Source organism: Adelges cooleyi, unplaced genomic scaffold (genome assembly GCF_023614345.1).
Source record: "Adelges cooleyi isolate 19-005CV unplaced genomic scaffold, UGA_ACOO_1.1 ACOO_flye_CR_arks_rails_tigmint_CR_PRNA_753, whole genome shotgun sequence".
Lineage (NCBI taxonomy): Eukaryota > Metazoa > Arthropoda > Insecta > Hemiptera > Adelgidae > Adelges > Adelges cooleyi.
In genome coordinates this window covers 10,683-31,786 of record NW_026096462.1, presented here as the reverse complement: position 1 = coordinate 31,786, position 21,104 = coordinate 10,683, and the positions used below count along the sequence as shown (strand labels likewise).

The following is a 21,104-nucleotide window of genomic DNA, read 5'->3' as shown; positions in this document are numbered from 1 at the left end:
TTACGTAAGAAAAAAACCGATTCTCAATAAAGCCGTGATAGAGTTTTTTGTGCTTTTCCAAACCATTCACGTATTTCCCGACATTATCTGCTTTCGTTTTTAACGCGTATATTGCATTGTTGTAACTTTTTTCGGAGTTTACATTGGTGAATTTTTCTTCATTCGATACTCTCAATTTGTTAAGCAACATAGGCTTGGAGTAACGCCTAAAGATTTGACCGAGCCATTCTGGAGCCACCAGCTGTATGTTTTTTTGTCATCATGCTTGACCAATTCGTCTATTTCCAATGCGGTTAACTTTAAATGGTCCAAAACCCTTTCCGGATAAAGACCTAAACGGATGAAACCGACCAGCATGGTCAGTATAGAATCGCCCAAAACGCTAATTATATCTTCGAACAACTCGGCCCTAGTGGCGACGTCAAAGAGTCTTTCTCTTTATTTTCCTTAAATGGAAAAAAATTCAATTAAATAATTGTTCGGGATTTTAACCGTCTATTTTGACTTGCTGTAACTTAGCGAAGAACAGTGTGATTGAGTCCAAACCGCTGACGGTTAATAATATTTATTAGCATTTGGGGATAGGGCACAAACTGTTGACAAGTGACAGCTCCCAACATTTAGATAAGAATTAACAATTAATGTCATAGTCAAATGTAGAAGTGGTTCAATTTGTATTATCTTCGATATTGTTACAAAAGTACTATAAAAAGACAAATATACGTTTAAGCTCCCACAACTTTATCATTTGTGGTATTTATTTCTACAAAACCGATTGAATCTAATATTTGTATTTGGTTTTACATTTTACAACACATTTATAATACGTACACAACAAAAAAACATTATAACTTGAATTCTAGCTTGTAAGATCTCGGTTTCTGTTTTCAAGAAAAACACTTTTTCGGTAAACCTACGAAAAACAAAAAAAACTGTATTACTCATAGCTAACCTAACCTAACCTAACCTAACTTGAAAATGCTAGCTACTATTTTTTAGTTTATAAATTCATATGATTGCTAATCCTCATATAGATTAATTTGTGTAGTTTGATCTAAAAAATTATATTTATTTATTTTTCGTATAAACGACATTCGGCTTTAGAAAGTATAATAAACGCAAAACACACATACATATACTTAGTAAAATATATAAATTAATATTACCGCTAATACTAATACTAATTCTAGAAAAGATATAAGTCTAAATTGGACTTATCACTTCTTGATAGGCTATTAACCAAAGTCGCGATTCTTCCTTAAGGGTCGTTTTTTAAAAAATTTGTTCACACAGGATGCAAGTAGTATATTTTCTACGATTGGGTTATCCATGCCGTCCAAGTGTATCGATCGAGCTAGAAATCAATATTATAGTATTTAAGCCGTTAAATATTATATTATATTATCCCGTTTTTAAAAGATGGTCCCGTTTTAATCCCGTTATTTTCATATTATTATTTTATCAATATGCAATATTAAAAATATTGCATATTTTTAAAACATATTTGTTTATGCTATATTAGATCATATTCAAATTTTTTTTAGTATCTTATAGAACCTTATCATCTTTTGAAATTTTATTGATAACGTGTTTATTTTATAAGCGCTTAGATTGGAGAAAAATGTCCTTAAAATTATGACTAGTTGATAATCAGTTTTAAATAAATAGTTCTATTGTGTGTGATTTAGGAAAGATGCGCATATTACTCAGATCGCAATTCACGTCCCAACATACATTTTTAATTTAAAGTTCATTAAAAATTATTATTCAAAACTGGTTATCAGCCGGTTAATTTTTTCGGTGTAATAAAAATTTTTAAAATTGAGAGGGTGAAACATAATGTTTTGCAAAGAATTGTGATCACATTAAATAAAAAAACTGCAAAAGAAAAATTGAATATCTGAACTAACACCTATAAACAAAATTACCATGTATAGAAAACATTATTAATACATTTACATCAAAGTCACTAATGACTAATCTGTCTTACTATACGTCATTATCGGCTCATCGTATGGACCTTTTTGGCAACTTTACTAGATGGTGTAGGAAACCGACTTTTGAAAATTTGATATTTTTTAGGTAAATAAATTGTGTATACATATTAATTAAACTGCAAATAAAATTAATTTAATTACAAGAAAGTGAAATTTTCAAATGAAATTCGGCTTTATTTTCTTACCTGAAAATGTATAATTTAAGCACAAGTTCATAAACGAATCTAGTAGAATCGGCACCCCTCCCCCGTATTCTCCCGAAAATCGACTCTTTTTTCCAACTTTTTGTTATCTAAAGTCTTCGAGATTCATTAAGGATTATTTTTTATTTTTAAAATAATATCTCGCTTTTTGTCCAATCCTGACCTAACATTGAAATCGTTTTTATTCGGATATAATTTTTTTCTGATTTTGTTTGACCGAGGTAATATACTAAAATTAAAAATACTGTTTGTAGAATACATTATTTTTCATATGTTATTTATTTTCAAAAAACTTTACCCAACAACCCTTACAAGTGCATAAAATAAAATAATAAAGTATAATTATAAAACGTATTTAATAGAATAGTATTTGCTTAAATTTTTAAAACTTTTAAGACACCCATAACATTCAAATTATTAACATTTAAAGGAGGTTAACTCATAACTGTTGAACATATTATAATGTGTATTCAAATAAACTTAACCATCTAGCAAACTAGGTTAATGGTGCATTATAATTTAGGTTTGCTCTCCTTTAGTACGCTATACCCAATTTCGTCATACCCTAAAATAAGAGTAAGACAATTGTAAGAAATTATATATTAATAATATCGCACGATTTAAGGTGTGCACTTCTAGTGAGTAGACAAGAGTAATTCGACACCTTCACCATACCATACCAATCAATTTTATCAAAGAAGAGCTCTAAGATCTTGGTTTCACTGTACGATCAATTAAAAACTGTGTTTAGTATAAAACCAAAACTCCACTTGCCATAGTCTTTATAGACTTGGAGTCATCTCCAACAAACCAAAATATCTACCGAAAACTAGCAAGTCAACTGAAATTCATCTTAACAGTTCGTCTTCCGAAATCAACTTCAACTTAATCAAGAAAAAAACTTCCCCCCTTTAAAAACCCAATGGTCTTCCTCACAGCCTTAAATTAAGATACACCATAAGATTTACGCAAACCCCACTAACGCACACTAACTTATTTCCCTTGGTATATTTTAAATAAACCCCTTTATTCTGATAAAAATTACATAATTTCCAAAAAAAATAGTTTTCAAAAAAAAAATTTGGAAAAAATGGCGAAAAATTAAGAGGAATTATTATTTTTGAGAATTACTATAAATGTATGTTCACCAGCACCATTACAGTTGACATGCCAGTGTATTAATATATGTGAATTTACCATGTCTCGTTTCTTTTATGATGTCACATTCCGGTTCGTACAAAAACATGTATTCGTGAACAAAAAACGGGTTCTCAATAATTATCTCTTGGTAGATGTTTTTGTATTTGTCCAAAGTAGTCACGTAATTCCCAAACAAACCGGCTTTCATTATTAACGTGTTTATCGCATTGTTGTAATTTTCTGCGGAGTTGATGTTGACGAATTCCTCTTCATTCAACGCTGTCAGATAGTTAAGCGACAATCGTTTGGAACAACGCCTAAATATTTGACCGATCCATTCTGCACCAACCTGCATGTTTTTTTTATCGTTGTGCTTGACTAAGTCGTTCAGTCCCAGTGCGGTTTTTTTTAAATAATCTAAATCCTTTTCCAGATAAAGGCCCAAACGTATGAAACCGACGAAAACGTTCAATACGAAATCGCCCAGATCGTTGATTCTCTCTTCGAACAACGTGGCTCTAGTGGCAATGTCTAGCAGTTTTCCGTCACCCGTGTAAAACATTTGTTTGACCAAACATAAGTACGAACCGACGACCGACAACACGGGCTGAGCCGTTGCTACCAACACTTGCTGTTGGAACGACTCAACACATTTGACGTTAAAAACCCGCTGTGCTATCGAAAACAACAGGTCTATGTTGGGATACGTGCCTTCTTCCAATCTTGTCGCTAATGTAACGTTTCGAAGCAGTGCCAAATCGTCGGGTTTGCTTTCTTGGTCGGTATCGTGTTCGCCTCGATACAACAGATCGAACAATAAGATTTTATTCGGGCTGTACTGCATGTACGTTTGTCTGTTAAGAAACGGCTCCATCAAGTACATCATCTCATAGACGCTATCGTTATAGGCGTTCAAGTATAATTGGCCTGGTGGAGGTAAAATGTAACTATTATATCCATATCTGTAATAAATATTATCCATAGTAGATATTTCCGGTAATAATGCGTTCAAATGATCGTAACCTTGACTTTTAGATCTTGAGTCTCGCGATATTATTCTCGTTATCGTGTTGCCCAGGGAGAAAGATCCGCAATTCTCAACGATGCTGTTTTGTAAGTTAGTAATTATTTTTTCAAAGGACTTTTTGATTTCCTCACTATAAGCTTTTACCTTTTCATGTGGGTTGTTTGACACTATATCCTTCCCGTCGAAGGTTCGTACCAATATAGTACTAAAAACGTTGTTCAAGTATAAATTGATCGCCATTATGTCGTCAGGCCGATTGAATGATTTTTTATTGTTTTTCGTCAGCAGGTCATCGAGAATCGCCAAAACGTTCTGGCCTTGAGCTCGAAACGAACCACCAAACTTTTTAAGTTCTTCAAAAGTCGAAAAGTCTTCTTTGCAATTTTTGAATTTCGCATCGAATTTAAATTCATAGAATTTGAAAACAAAAAGCATGTGCCTAGAAAAAATACAATGTTTAATGATTTTCGTTTTAACAAATACAACTAAACTCTTTAATTAGCTAAAACTAACTATCGGTTAGCTTAAAACGACAATGTTATTATAGGTAGAAGTAAGCGGTTGTTAGTTAAATCTCTATCCTTAACTATCATTTAGTGAAGTATGTATTATAAAGATATTATTTAGAAATTAAAAATATATTGCCTTGATCAAGAATACAACAAAAAACATGTACCTGGAATAATAGCATGGTTTCGCGTTATCCGTTCTGACAAACGAAATCAAGAAAACAAATAATACCAAACACTTGTACAACATCATGGTAGTATAGTATTTTTAAGTAATATTCTGAATTTAACAACAAAACAGGTTATAACTTGAAAAACCCGTTAACATAGACTATACTGTAACAGTTTGGTACATACTTTATTGTAAAAACTGTTTTTTTTTTGCAGTTTCGTTGTTTTTGTATGAGTATATACAATGTAAAACAACACCACACACTGTTTATCTTTAATACGATAGCTGAGAAGGAAGAGGGTTTAATTTTTTTTAAACTTCTTATCATTTTTATAATTACTAATACCAATACAGATTACACTCCCAACTACATGGCGTCGGCTACCCTAGTCCTACACCTCCATAGAGCTCGGTCTTCTACATCTCGCTCAATTACCCCCGCTATCATCATATAACCACTATATTCTGTACACCCATCTTTTCTTTGGTCTTCCTCTTTCTCTTTTTCCCTCTACATTCATCTACATAACACCTCTTACTGCCTCTTCCTCATCTCTTCTCTTAACATGACCGAACCATCTCAACCTATTCTCTCTCATTTTCTCCACAATCGATGCAACTTTTAGACTGCCTCTTATGTATTAATTTCTTATTCTATCTTCCCTAGTCACTCCACTTATCCACCTTAACATTCTCATCTCCGCTACACTAATTCTCTATTCCGTTTTTTTATTACTGCCCAACATTCCGACCCATATAACATTGCTGGTCTCACTACCGAGCTATAAAATTTAGCCTTCAATCTTATAGGCATATTTCTGTCACAAAAAACACCCGACGCTCCCCTCCACTTCATCCATCCGTAATTTATTCTATTTTTTACATCCTCCTCGTACCCACCATTTTTCTGTACCACCGATCCTAAGTACCTAAACCTATCAACCTCGCACACTTCATCATAACCCATCTGCATTACCTGTCTTACCCTACAACCTTCTCCAAAATCAAACACAACTGTGTCCGCTTTACTCCTACTAATCATCAGTCCTTTCCCTTCAAGCGTCTCTCTCCACTCTTCAAGTCTCTCACCCAATTCTTCCGGACTTTTCCCTACTAACACTACGTCATCCGCAAACATACCCCTGTATATCTTTTGTAATCTCATCCATTAGTAAAGAGAACAAGAAAGGACTCAACGCTGAATCTTGATGCACACCTACTCTTACACTAAAATCTTCAATTCCTCCACACACACTCTTCACTCCACTCAATTTTTTAAAGTTTTTATGGAATGGTGTTTGAAAATTCATAACGGAATATCATCGTAAGCGTTTAATAAAAATTCGTCCACAATGTATGAGAAGACTGTATTGGATACATATATTGCTATAATAATACCAGTTCCCCATAAATATGTACATTTAACACTTGCGTCATCGGTCTATTGTTGCAAGGAACTCATATTTAGCTATTATTTGTATTCGCAGATTGTATTTTACCTAAACTTTAAAAACATTATCATCGTTTTGGAAACTTGTTTACACTGTGTGCACACGCTGCTCAGTCTTGTTTTTTGTTTAAATCCCAAATAAAAAAAAAAAAATATTTTATTCTGTTTAAAATTTGAATCCATATTATTTTTAATATAAAGTTTATCGTCTTTTGATTTCTAATAAATTTTTATATTTTCTTTCCCGAAAATGTCTAAATTCAAGCATAAGTTCATAAACGAATCTAACAGAATCGGTACCCCCCACCGTGTTCCTACCAATCATCAACCGATTTTGACTACTTCTTATTATCTGAAGTCTTCGGGGCTCATTAAGGACTATTTTCTATCTTTAAAATAATATCTTGTTTTTTGCCCATTCCTGACATAACATTGGAATCATTTTTATTCGGATATAACTTTTTTAAATATTGTCATCGTTTTGGAAATTTGTTTTCACAAAGTGCACACACTGCTCAATCTTGTTTTTGTTTAAAACACACTTAAAAAAAATAATGTTTTTTCTGTTCAAAATTCAAATCCATATTATTTTGGAATAATTTTTATTCGGATATAATTTTTTTACTTTGTTTGACCAAGGTACCAACATTAAAAATACTGTTCGTGGAATACATTTTTTTCGTATAATATTTATTTTCAAAAAAAAATTCACCCAACAACCCTTACAAGTGCATAAAAAAAAATAATGAATTAGAATATATGTTGTATTTAATATAATAGTATTTTGAATTTTCATACATTTTTAAAACTGTTAAAACATAATATAAATTATTAACATTCAAAGAAGGTTAACTCCTAACTGTTGAAAATATTGTAGTGTGTATCCAAATAAACTTAATCATCCAACTATAGGTTTGTTTTTCACAAGTATGCTATACGCTAAAAATAAAATAAGAAATTATTAAGGGTTGATATAAATGTAATACCATGGCATTTAATTTAAGACGTAACTAATAAAATATAAAACTTAACGGTTGTTCACTCAAGATAGGGAGTGTGGGTGGTGTGGTAAGGACAAAAAGTAATAGTGATCAATAAAAGTACAAAGATAAAAATTGTAACTGGTCTATTAAACACGAATGAAACGAGGTAAAGAAAAGAAAATTTGCCTGAATTTAAGTAGGTCTAAAATTTATAATTATAATTATTAGGTTTTCAAAAAATGTTGATAAAAAAATAACAAAAAAAATGATTATTTTTGTGAAATAAGCTAAAAGCATTTTCACTAATATCCTAATTATATTAGTACATTACAACAAGTTAATTTACCATATCTGTTATGCGATATAATGTCGCATTTCGGTTCGTCCAAAAACATGTCTTTGTAAGAAAAAAACGAATTCTCAATAATGCCGTGATAGAGTTTTTTGTGTTTTTCCAAACCATTCACGTATTTCTCGACGTTATCTGCTTTCACTTTCAACGCATATATTGCATTGTTGTAATCTTTTTCGGAGTTTACTTTGGTAAATTCTTCTTCATTCGATACTCTCAATTTGTTAAGCAACATAGGCTTGGAGTAACGCCTAAAGATTTGACCGAGCCATTCTGGGGCGACCAGCTGTATGTTTTTTTTGTCATCATACTTGACCAATTCGTCCAGTTCCAATGCGGTTAACTTTAAATGGTCCAAAACCCTATCCGGACAAAGACCTAAACGGATGAAACCGACCAGCGTGGTCAGTATGGAATCGCCCAAGGCGCTGATTGTCTCTTCGAACAACTCGGCCCTAGTGGCGACGTCTTGAAACTTTCCGTCTCCCGCGTAGAATACATGTTTGACCAAAGACACGTAGGAACCGACGACTGACAGCATGGGATGTGCCGTTGCAGCCAGCATTTGCTGTTGAAACGATTCAATACAGTTGACGTCGAAAACCCGCTGTGCAATCGAAAACAATACCTCTATGTTGGGATAACTGCCGTCTTCCATTTTTACGTTGCATTGGACGTTTCGCAGCAATTCCAAATCGTCGTGTTCACATTCTTTATCACAGTCTTTTCGGTTGGTACAGTTTTCGTCTCGAAACAACAGATCGTGGAATAAAATTTGTTTCGGTTGATATTGCGTGTACGTTTGATTGTTTAAAATCGGCCTTATCAAATACTTCATCTCCAAAACGCTATCTTGATAATCGTTCATGTGTAGTTTGATATAATCGGGGTTAGCGTTAATGAGACCCAAATAAGAAAATTTTGGCAACAATTTGATGAGTTCATAGTAACCTTTTTTTAGCTTATTCGAGCCGCGTGACAAATAATCAGAAATTTCAACTTCTGTTTCAAAAAACGTACAATTCACATTAATACTTTTTATTAAATATTGAATTATTCTTGTAGTGGCCTTCTCAAATTCATTTTTATATATTTGTACTCGATTATACTTATTAGCCGGCTGTACTGTTCCTATCCTCCAGCCGTAGGTTCGTACCTGTAATGTATTCGAAAGGTTGTTCAAGTATAAATTGATAGCCATGATGTCGTCAGGTCGATCGGATGATATTTGGTTATTATCCCTCATCAGGTCATCGAGAATCGCCAAAGTGGTTTGCCCTTGAGCTCGTAACCTATCACCAAACATTTTAAGTTCTTCCAAAGTCACAGAACGTTCATTGCGATTTTTGAAATTCAAATCGAAATCAAATTCATGTAATTTGAATACAAAAAGCATGTACCTAAAATAAAAACAATGTTTCATTATATCCGTCGTACCAAATAAACTAAACTCTTGAATAATATCGTGGTAGTATAGTGTTCAAAAATCGTAGACAATGTACAATATATCTAATTGAAGTAAAAAAAAAACCAGTACAGTGTGGTCGGGTCATAGTGAGGACGGGGAGGTCACGGGTTTAGATGAGTTTTTAAATCTGAAAGTGATAAAATTACTTTTCAGTACAGCCCAAACCAAGCACAGTATAAACCAGCAAAGTTAGAAAGTATTAAATTGAGGTGCTGTATTTTCAAAAAGGCATCAAAGTTTTTAGTTGAAAGTGATTTTATTCAATTTTATCACTTTGATTTATAATAATTTCTGTAGAACTGTGACCTCTCTTTCCCCTCTCCGTCCCATTATGCCTATAATCTACTGTAACCTAGTCCTCTCGGATAAAACCACTTTCAAATAAACACTAGTAAAAAAAACATGGTAAACTAAAATATTAGAAATAGCACAAAGTAGATTATCAAATATTCGATAATTTAAACAAACGAGCGTGAATCTCTTTTATAATGAATAACAGTACAACAATATGCAAAACATTAGTGTTCCTTTAAAAGATGTGTGTAATATAAAATGAATTTTGGGGCGGTAGACTGCATAAAAACCAACACTTAATCTGGATCTAAGAAATAACAGTTTTCCTCTTCATAATTTGCAGGTAGTTGGACATAATATACTCATAGTTGACCTTTGGTACGCGCCGCGGGTGATAAAATAACGGTGGTTTCGCCGTGTCAGAACGATTAAGTGTCTTAATAAGTAGACGGATCGGCTTTTTCCCCAATAAATCGTGTATCTACTGTAATCAGATACACGATTTAGTCGTCTGTGATATCATGTAATAAACACAATATTATGATACCGACCGTTTCGGTTCGATTAAACATTATCTCTCACACCACACACGGGTCGACGTTACCTACCGACAGTTATTAGCGTCTGTTCGATTTTCACGTCTGGTACACCGTGTTTGTAGTTTTTCTAGATTTTTGTGTAAAAGACTTTAAAAGAGGTCAAATTGGGGTCGGTGGTTACGAATTTAATATCAGTTTTCACTTTTACTCTGCAAAAAAAAACTTAAGAAAATAATAAAGCTAAAAGTGGTACTTGAGTATTCAAACTTAATAGAATCATTCTGTATGGATCTACATAAAATTCTTGTAATTATTTAATAATTTTTTTTTAAGATTTTGGGTGTTTTTGTTATAATATACGCAATCTGCAAAATTAAAGTTTTCCGGCAATTAAAAAAAAACTGTTGTCGAAGCATCGAAGCTAAAATGAATAAGTGTTGGTAGTTTTTAATTTTTAGAAAATCTAAATAAAGTAATTTTTTTTAGAAACTAAAAAATGTTATGTTAATTAACATTTTAATAACATCCTAATTGGTCATATGTTTATCACGTTATTGTTAGACAGATCGTCTTGAGTTCGTAACTAATTTACACGTACCTCAGTTTTTTCTATAACTATAAGCGAATTTGCATTGCAATTGGTAAACTTTAAACACAAATATTACGTTTCGTCTAAATATAAAACAAAGAACATGTACCTCGCATAGCCGCAACGTTTCAAGTTTTCCGGTCGGACAAATGAATTGATAAAAACGAATAAAACCAAACTCTTGTACAATATCATGGTAATATAGTAGTTTTAATTAAAATTATGAAACGAACAACAAAACAAGTTATAACTTAGAGAACCTCCAACATAAACTATACTGACGCAGTTTGCAAAGCAGCGGTGCTTGTTTTTTTGTTCTGTTTGCCAATAACAATTAAAGTATTATAACACGTTAAACAAAAATGAGTTATGTTGGCTATCAAAAATTATTTTTTTGCACAACAGTCATTGTTTAACTTTAATGCGATAGCCATGAAGAAATAAAATTTATAGTAGTTATATTTTTATAATTTTTTTTTTATTTATGCGATTGGTACTTTGATGTACCCAAAGCACAAAGAGTCTTTCTCTTTATTCTCCTTAAATGGAAAAAAGTCAAATAAAAAATTGTTCGGGATTTTAACCGTCTATTTTGACTTGCAGTAACTTAGCGAAGAACAGTCGGCTTGAGTCAAACCCGTCAACGGTTAATGATATTTATTAGCATTTGGGGATGGGGCACAAACTGTTGACAAGTGACAACCTCCCAACTTTTGGATAAGAATAAATAATTAATGTCATAGTGAAATGTGGAAGGGGTTTAATTTGTATAATCTATCTACGGTATTGTTACAAAAGTAAATTAAAAAGACAAATATACGTTTAAGCATACACAACTTTATCATTTGTGGTATTTATTTCTACAAAACCGATTGAATCTAATATTTGTACTTGGGCTTACATTTTACAACACATTTATAATACGTACACAACAAAAAAACATTATAACTTGCATTCGAGCTTGTAAGATCTCGGTTTCTGTTTTCAAGAAAAAAACATATTCGGTAAACCTACGGAAAACAAAAAATAACTGTAAAACTCATAGCTATGAATCATAGTAATAAGAAAAACAAAAAAAACTTGAGAATGCTAGCTACTATTTTTCTGTTTATAAGTTCATATGATTGCTAATCCTCTTATAGATTAATTTGTGTAGTTTGATCTAAAAAATTATATTTATTTATTTTCCGTATAAACGACATTCGGCTTTAGAGAGTATAATAAACGCAAAACACACATACATATACTTAGTAAAATATATAAATTAATATTACTACTAATACTTATTCTAGAAAAGATATAAATTGGACTTATCACTTCTTGATAGGCTGTTAACCAAAGTCGCGGTTCTTCCTTAAGGGTCGTTTTTTAAATAATTTGTTCACACAGGATCCAAGTAGTATATTTTCTATGATCGGGTTATCCATGGGACAATAGTCCAAGTGTATCGATCGAGCTAGAAACCAATATTATAATATTTAAGCCGTTAAAAATTATATTATATTATCCCGTTTTTAAAAGACGGCCCGTTTTAATCCCGTTATTTCCATATAATTATTTTATAATTTTTTCTTATAAAAGAAAACAATAATATTATGAAATAAATATAATGCCACATTATTGAAGTTTTTAAGTTTAGGGCAGGAAGAAAGGTAGAGTGTAGTATTACTTTTATCTGCGCGCATTTCCCAACCGCACTTCCCCTCCCATCATAACTTTAAAACTCTTATAACTTGAAAAATTCAAAACTGGTAATCGACCAGTCAAAAATTTTAGTACATTATTTTCAATTTAAAAAGTTAATAAAATGTATACGTTTCCATTTAAGTTTCAAAAGTTGCTATCGAAAAAAAATTAAGTTGGGAGGGGGGTGGAAACAAAAAAAATTGTAAGCCAATTGAGATAACATTGTAAAAAAACAATATGCACAAAAAAATTGTATTTCTTATTAAACGCTATGAGATAGTGAGTGGTTCATGATAAAAAAATCACCCTGTTATTATCTTGTTTAACTCTCGGGCACCCGCGTTTTTTTGCTGGGAAACTGGCAACCGATGCTTGATGCCTGATTAACAATCTACGAGTTCAGCGATTATCTAATACGGTTTAATAAAAAACATTTAACTACAAATATCGTGTAGCAATGTGTGCGGTGTGAACAGTACAGCGTTCTTGTTCATTAATGATATAGCCACTGAGTATCGGCTCCTTTTTTTTTGAAATTTTTACTAGTTGTTATATACATTTTTTTAAAAAAATGTCAAACAGGAGGTGCACGTTCACTGTATCTTTAAAGTCTGAATTTACTATAAGCATTTTAAGCATTTGAATCGACTGATTTAGTGGAAATTAGAAGTATGAAATTTGGAATTTGACCATATAAAACTTATATATATTACTAGCTCAGTACAATTTTTTAAGTCAGAAAAACTGTGGGGGCTATTATTATATACACATAATGATTTTTAAGAAAATTCACAGTACCAATTTTGGTTTAATTTTTAACTAAATGTTTACAATGTTATACACTACTACTTTATTTTTATTGCGCTTTAAAAAATATTTATCGAAATAATGAAAAAACAGGTTTTGTTATGATTTTTCGTATTGAATTATTTAAACAGATGTAACTGTTACCTGTTGGTCATACATAGATGCGTGCAACAAACAAAATGAATATCCAAAAACAACATACTTTATCGCATACAATACAATTTTGGTATAAAAACTACAATTCAGCAAAATTTCAAAAGCCAAATTTAAATGGCGATACAATTTTTTTTACAAAATAGGATCCATATACAAAATCTAATAGTACCGTTGCCACTGTTTTTCACACTGTTGACGAAAAGAAATATTTTCAATTTTGCACCCCCCTCTCCAAAGCGCAAGCTAAACAGAATTATTACTGATTTGAAGAATTGCTGATAAGTTAAATCAATCCAACGAATTTAAAGTTAGATATAGACAAAAAGTAGTCAACATTATTATTTAGGAAATAGATAAAAAAAATGTACTCTAAAAATAATTGAATAAAATATATAAAGTTAGTCTTCTTCTTGTCGTGTTGGTCTTCATATTCCATTCCCTTCCCAGTAAGCAGCGATTTGTATTGCCTTGTCTGAAATTTCATTTTTCAAAAAGTCTTCCTTTCTACACTAGTAGTAGTGGACATGCAAACAAATGGTTTGCATCCTGTTCCCTACCGCACTCACCTTTTATGTGGAATTTATTATTAACTTTTAAAAACATTTTTGAAATGCAATATTAAAAATATTGCATATTTTTAAAACACATTTGTTTATGCTATATTAGATCATATTCAAATTTTTTTTAGTATCTTATAGAACCTTATCATCTTTTGAAATTTTATTGGTAACGTGTTTATTTTATAAGCTCTTAGATTTGAGAAAAATGTCCTTAAAATTTTGACTAGTTGATAATCAATTTTAAATAAATAGTTCTATTGTGTGTAATTTAGGAAAGATGCGCATATTACTCAGATCGCAATTCATTTCCCGACATACATTTTTAATTTAAAGTTCTTTAAAAATTATTATTCAAAACTGGTTATCAGCCGGTTAATTTTTTCGGTGTAATAAAAATGTTTAAAATTGTGTTGTATACAAAAACAATTATTTAGGAGAGGGTAAAATATAATGTTATGCGAAAAATTGTGATCACATTAAATAAAAACCGAAAAAGAAAAATTGATTATCTGAACTAACACCTATAAACAAAATTACCATGTATAGAAAACATTATTAATACATTTACATCAAAGTCACTAATGACTAATCTGTCTTACTATACGTCATTATCGGCTCATCGTATGGACCTTTTTGGCAACTTTACTAGGTGGTGTAGGAAACGGACATTTGAAGATTTGATTTTTTTTAGGTAAATCAATTGGGTATACATATTGAATAAACTGCAAATAAAATTAATTTAATTACAAGAAAGTGAAATTTTCAAATGAAATTCGGCTTTATTTTCTTACCTGAAAATGTATAATTTAAGCACAAGTTCATAAACGAATCTAGTAGAATCGGCACCCCTCCCCCGTATTCTCCCAAAAATCGACTCTTTTTTCTAATTTTTTGTTATCTAAAGTCTTCGAGATTCATTAAGGATTATTTTTTATTTTTAAAATAATATCTCGCTATTTGTCCAATCCTGACCTACTATTGAAATCGTTTTTATTCGGATATAATTTTTTTCTGATTTTGTTTGACCGAGGTAATATACTAAAATTAAAAATACTGTTTGTAGAATACATTATTTTTCATATGTTATTTATTTTCAAAAAACTTTACCCAACAACCCTTACAAGTGCATAAAATAAAATAATAAAGTATAATTATAAAACGTATTTAATAGAATAGTATTTGCTTAAATTTTTAAAACTTTTAAAACACCCATAACATATAAATTATTAACATTTAAAAGAGGTTAACTCATAACTGTTGAACATATTATAATGTGTATTCAAATAAACTTAACCATCCAGCAAACTAGGTTGACGGTGCATTATACTTTAGGTTTGCTCTCCTTTAGTACGCTATACCCAATTTCGTCATACCCTAAAATAAGAGTAAGACAATTGTAAGAATTAACATATTAATAATATCGCGCGATTTAAGGTGTGCACTCCTAGTGAGTAGACAAGAGTAATTCGACACCTTCACCATACCATATCAATCAATTTTATCAAAGAAGAGCTCCAAGCTTTTGGTTTCACTGTACGGTCAATTAATAACTGTGTTCAGTATGAAACCAAAACTCCACCCCCCATATTCTTTATAGACTTGGAGCCATCTCCAACAAACCAAAATATCTACCGAAAATCAGCAAGTTAACTGAAATTCACTTATACAATTCGACTCCCGATCAATGCCAACTTCAATCAAGAAAAAAACTTCCCCCTTTAAAAACCCAATGGTCTACCTCTCAGCCTTTCATTAGGATACACCATAACACTTACGCAAACACCAAGTCAATCGATACTAATATCGAACCTCACTTAACTGTATTACTTTCTTTAAATTCAATCTCCCCTCTCAACAAAAAATCAAGTCTCATTGAAGGCCTAATCTCTTGAAAAAAATCAAACTCGTCCTAGACAGCAAAACTAGACTTAATATTCCATTAAAGAACACGCATGATATTTAAAAAGCTGTACTGTAATTAACTTACAATATACAAAGCTCAGTAACTGATTCTATACCCCCCTCTAAATATCCTAGCAAATCTATTTACCGACGGTATAAGTATGCTAGCATCTGACGCTGATTCCTTTATTACAAATTTTAAACTCCCAACACCACCCCAATCTTTTGGAAAAATGATTTACTAAATGGAAAATTGAAATTACTACAAGCAAATCTAATCACATCACCTTTTCTCTTCGGCCACATAACTGCTCGTCAGTCAAACTCTACAACACTCTACTCCCCCAAACTAACCAAGTAGAATACTTAGGCCTCATTTTTGACAAACGCCTGACCTGGCAAGATCGTATAACTGAAAAAAGAAAACAATAAAACACGAGACTTCATCTATTTCGCCCTCTTTTTACGTTCCAAACTTAATCTGAAACTCAAGACACTCATCTACAAAACTCTTCTCTTTCCCCTATGTTATTAAGGTACCCAAACCTGTGGCTGTGCCGGTCCATCCAACATCCAAAAACTCCAGTAATTTCAATTCATTTTCCTAGGCATACTAACTAATTCCCCTTGGTATATTTCAAATAAAACCCTTCATTCTGATCTACAAATTAACTATGTAAACAAGATCGCAAAAACTGCCTACAAAAACCTTCATATAAAATTCAACTCTCAGACCATTCCTAATATAAACTACCTATCTTCTAGTCATATCCCAGATAACCCGCCAAGAAGATTAAAAATAAAATGATGCAGAGACCACCTATAAACAATTAAATAAACAAAAACTCAAAAATCAATGTAGGTAGCACCATTGGGTGTCCCCCCACTTCATGTTATACTATTTATTCATTTTTTACTGTTGTGCATATTGTATAGATGTAAATATTCAATACAATAATGAAAAAAAGAATGGATATCTTGCGACGCTTAAAGTAATACATTGGTGTTACTATACCAAAGTAAGGGGTTATTATTTTCGAGTAGAGTAAGTTGGGCGGTGAGAGAAAAAAAATATACTTTTACTAAATAAAAATTAGATAATTTCCAAAAAAAAATGGAGTTTTAAAAAAAAATTTGGAAAAAATGGCGAAAAATTAAGAGCAATTATTATTTTTGAGAATTACTATAAATTTATGTTCACCAGCGCCATTACAGTTGACATGCCAGTGTATTAATATATGTGAATTTACCATGTCTCGTATCTTTTATGATGTCACATTCCGGTCTGTACAAAAACATGTAGTCGTGAAAAAAGAACGGGTTCTCGAAAACTACCTCTTGATAGATGTTTTTGTATTTGTCCAAAGTAGTCACGTAATTCCCGACCAAACCGGCTTTCATTATTAACGTGTTTATCGCATTGTTGTAATTTTCTGCGGAGTTGACGTTGACGAATTCCTCTTCATTCAACTCTGTCAGATAGTTAAGCGACATTGGATTGGAACAACGCCTAAATATTTGACCGATCCATTCTGCACCAACCTGCATGTTTTTTTTATCGTTGTGCTTGACTAAGTCGTCCAGTCCCAGTGCGGTTTTTTTTAAATAATCTAAATCCTTTTCCAGATAAAGGCCCAAACGTATGAAACCGACGAAAACGTTCAATACGAAATCGCCCAGATCGTTGATTCTCTCTTCGAACAACGTGGCTCTAGTGGCAATGTCTAGAAGTTTTCCGTCACCCGTGTAAAACATTTGTTTGACCAAACATAAGTACGAACCGACGACCGACAACACGGGCTGAGCCGTTGCTACCAACACTTGCTGTTGGAACGACTCCACACATTTGACGTTGAAAACCCGCTGTGCTATCGAAAACAACAGGTCTATGTTGGGATACGTGCCTTCTTCCAATCTTGTCGCTAAAGTAACGTTTCGAAGCAGTGCCAAATCGTCGGGTTTGCTTTCTTGGTCGGTATCGTGTTCGCCTCGATACAACAGATCGAACAATAAAATTTTATTCGGGCTGTATCGCATGTACGTTTGTCTGTTAAAAAACGGCTTCACCAAATACGTCATCTCATAAATGCTATCGTTATAGGCGTTCAAGTATAATTGACCTGGTGGAGGTAAAATGTAATTATTATACCCATATCTATAATAAATATTATTCATAGTAGATATTTCCGGTAATAATGCGTTCAAATGATCGTATTCTTGACTTTTAGATCTTGAGTCTCGCGATATTATTCTCGTTAACGATTTGTCCAGGGAGAAAGATCCGCAATTCTCAACGATGCTGTTTTGTAAGTTAATAATTATTTTTTCAAAGGACTTTTTGATTTCCCTACTATAAGCTTTTACCTTTTCATGCGGTTTGTTTGACACTATATCCTTCCCGTCGAAGGTTCGTACCATTAATGTACAAAAAACATTGTTCAAGTATAAATTGATCGCCATTATGTCGTCAGGCCGATTGGATGATTTTTGGTAGTTTTCCGTCATCAGGTCATCGAGAATCGCCATAACGTTCTGGCCTTGAGCTAATAACGAACCACCAAACTTTTTAAGTTCTTCAAAAGTCGAAGAATCTTCTTTGCAATTTTTGAATTGCCCATCGAATTTAAATTCATAGTATTTGAAAACAAAAAGCATGTGCCTAGAAAAAATACAATGTTTAATGATTTTCGTTTTAACAAATACAACTAAACTCTCGAATAATATCATGGTAATATAATGAATAATGTGGTAAACCATGACGGTTAGCTTAAAACGACAATGTTATATTATAGAAGTGAGTTAAGTCTCTATCCTTAACTATAGTTCGGTGTAGTATGTAATATGAAGATATTATTTAGAAATTAAAAAATGTATTGCCTTGATCAAGAATATAACAATAAAAATGTACCTGGAATAATAGCATGGTTTCGCGTTATCCGTTCGGACAAAGGAAATCATGAAAACGAATAATACTAAACACTTGTACAAAATCATGGTAATATAGTATTTTTAAGTAATATTTTGAATTTAACAACAAAACAACTTACAACTTTAAGAAACATACACTATAACATAGACTATACTGACACAGTTTGGTAGGTACGTACTTGATTGTAAAAAATGTTTTTTTTTGCAATTTGTTTGTTTTGTATGAGTATTTTGGGATATCATACAAATACAACAATGTAAAACAACACCACACACTGTTTAACTTACGACAGCTGAGAAGGGCTAGGTTAGGTCCCCCTTATAGATTTATATATATATATATATATATCGCCCGAGGGGCTAAGCTGGTGGTTGTACCTTTAAATGATATAACTCTTGAGTATGCAACCATAACTATGTTGCATATTTTGAAAATTACCAATCCCAATAGAGATTTTTTAATGTATTATATTATAAAACAATTATACATGTTAATTAACTACTCTTCTTAAACGACCTACGTAGAACATTATTCGAATTCAGCATACAATGACATTTTAAGGTCATGTGTAATTTGTGTTGGTCCGGTAACCAGGTTTAAGGAAGACTGATTTTTGAATATCTTATAGAAATCCGTATATTAATTTGAGAATGCATGTTATGCTATTTTTTTTTTATCGACTGCAGAAACATAGAATTTTATCGTCGTCTGCTTTCTTAATATCTACATAGCTTGGTTTTTGTATTATCGGTTCAAAAATCACATTTTTCTGTTTTCATTCTCTTACTTATAATAAGCTTGTTTGACTAAAGTATAGAAAATACCAGTACAAAGGTGTCGGGGCATAGTGAGAACGGAGCATTGTGTGATACCCCCCCCCCCTACATAAAATTAATGCAATTTTTTTATTTATCAATTTATTTGCTATAAATTTGTGAAAAATGGTCTGATCGAGTTGACATTTTTATCAAACATTTACTAGGAATGCCTCGGAAATATTTTAGTAAACTCTATACAATACATGCAAGTACATTTTTAAATTTAAAATAAATAGTATTCCGGTACTGACTGTACTATTTTTTTTTTTTTTTTTTTTTGTTCACATCGAGATAAAAAATTCAAATTACGGTGCAAGATTTGGCGTAGAATACTACATGTGTTGTGCGTATATTTGACTAACCCAAAACGACGAAAAGGTGTTGACACCAAAAGTAAAGCCTAAACATATATTTTTAAGAATTTATAAGAACATTAAAAAACACCGTTAAGCGGTACCTATATATTATTTGTTTTTGTATCAGACCGTATTTTGTAAAAATAATGTAGTTACTTTAAAATTCTGCACCTGAAATTTTGCTGAATTTTATTTTTTACACCACAATTGTAAAATATGTTAATTTTGTATATATACTATGTTCATGGTTTGAATAATTCAACACAAAACATATTCTTTTCTTGTTTTAATAAATAGTTTTTAAAACACAATAGAACTAAATTAATAAATATTACCGATAAGGAAATCCATAAAATCTGTTCAAAATATTTTAAATGAATATAGAACATAAACCAGTGATGTGGGGTCAGGGCATAGTTAGGGGACCGAATGGGACAATTACTAAACATTGTTTACTATGGAGAGCAATTCATTGACCTGAGAGGAGCATGTGTCTAAATCGTATACAATTAGCAAACATTGTAAACATTTAGTTAAAATTTAGACCGAAATTGATATATTTTTGTATTAATAAATTGCCATACTCCGATTGTTATAACCATATAAATTAAAACTTAATTGTAACGCTTAAAAAATCAATGTTTGGCTTTTGCTTTGTGGCCGAATTAAAATATTTGCTATACAATCTGAAGTCGGATCAAATAAGAGCTTGATGCGAATCAGTCAAACCAAGCCAAGTATATACCAGCACAGTAAGAAAGTATTCAATTTAGATGTGTTAACAAATTAGCATCAAAGCGTTGTATCAATATATTGCCATACTCCATGTGTTAAAACCCTATCAATAAAAATTTAAGTGTAAAGCTCAAAATTCAATGTAAGGCTTTTAATTCTATGGCCGAATTAAAATGTTTGCTTACCATATAATTTCAAAGCGTAATACTATCGGTAAAAATATTAGTACTTCTTTTTCAAGATTGATTTATTTTTAAAAAAAAGTTCACCCAATAACCCTTACAAGTGCATAAAATAAATCGTTTTAAAAGTAATATAATTTGCACACATTTTTAAATCTCTTCAATCATCAAAAACATAATGTATAATAATAAAGTTTAAAAGAGGTTATCTTCTAAGAGATGAAATTACAATAATGTGTATTCAAACAAA

At 31.7% G+C, this 21,104-nt stretch overlaps 1 protein-coding gene across 1 annotated transcript; it reads right to left on the bottom strand.

Moving 5' to 3' along the window:
* Positions 1 to 15,181: 15,181 nt before the first annotated feature.
* LOC126845320 (uncharacterized) lies at positions 15,182 to 17,913 on the bottom strand. Its single transcript, XM_050583971.1, has 2 exons — positions 17,085 to 17,913; positions 15,182 to 15,306 (listed from the first exon to the last, which is right to left on the bottom strand). The coding sequence occupies exons 1-2, from the start codon at positions 17,911 to 17,913 to the stop codon at positions 15,254 to 15,256; spliced, it is 882 nt and encodes a 293-aa protein (XP_050439928.1). The 3' UTR covers positions 15,182 to 15,253.
* Positions 17,914 to 21,104: the final 3,191 nt, after the last annotated feature.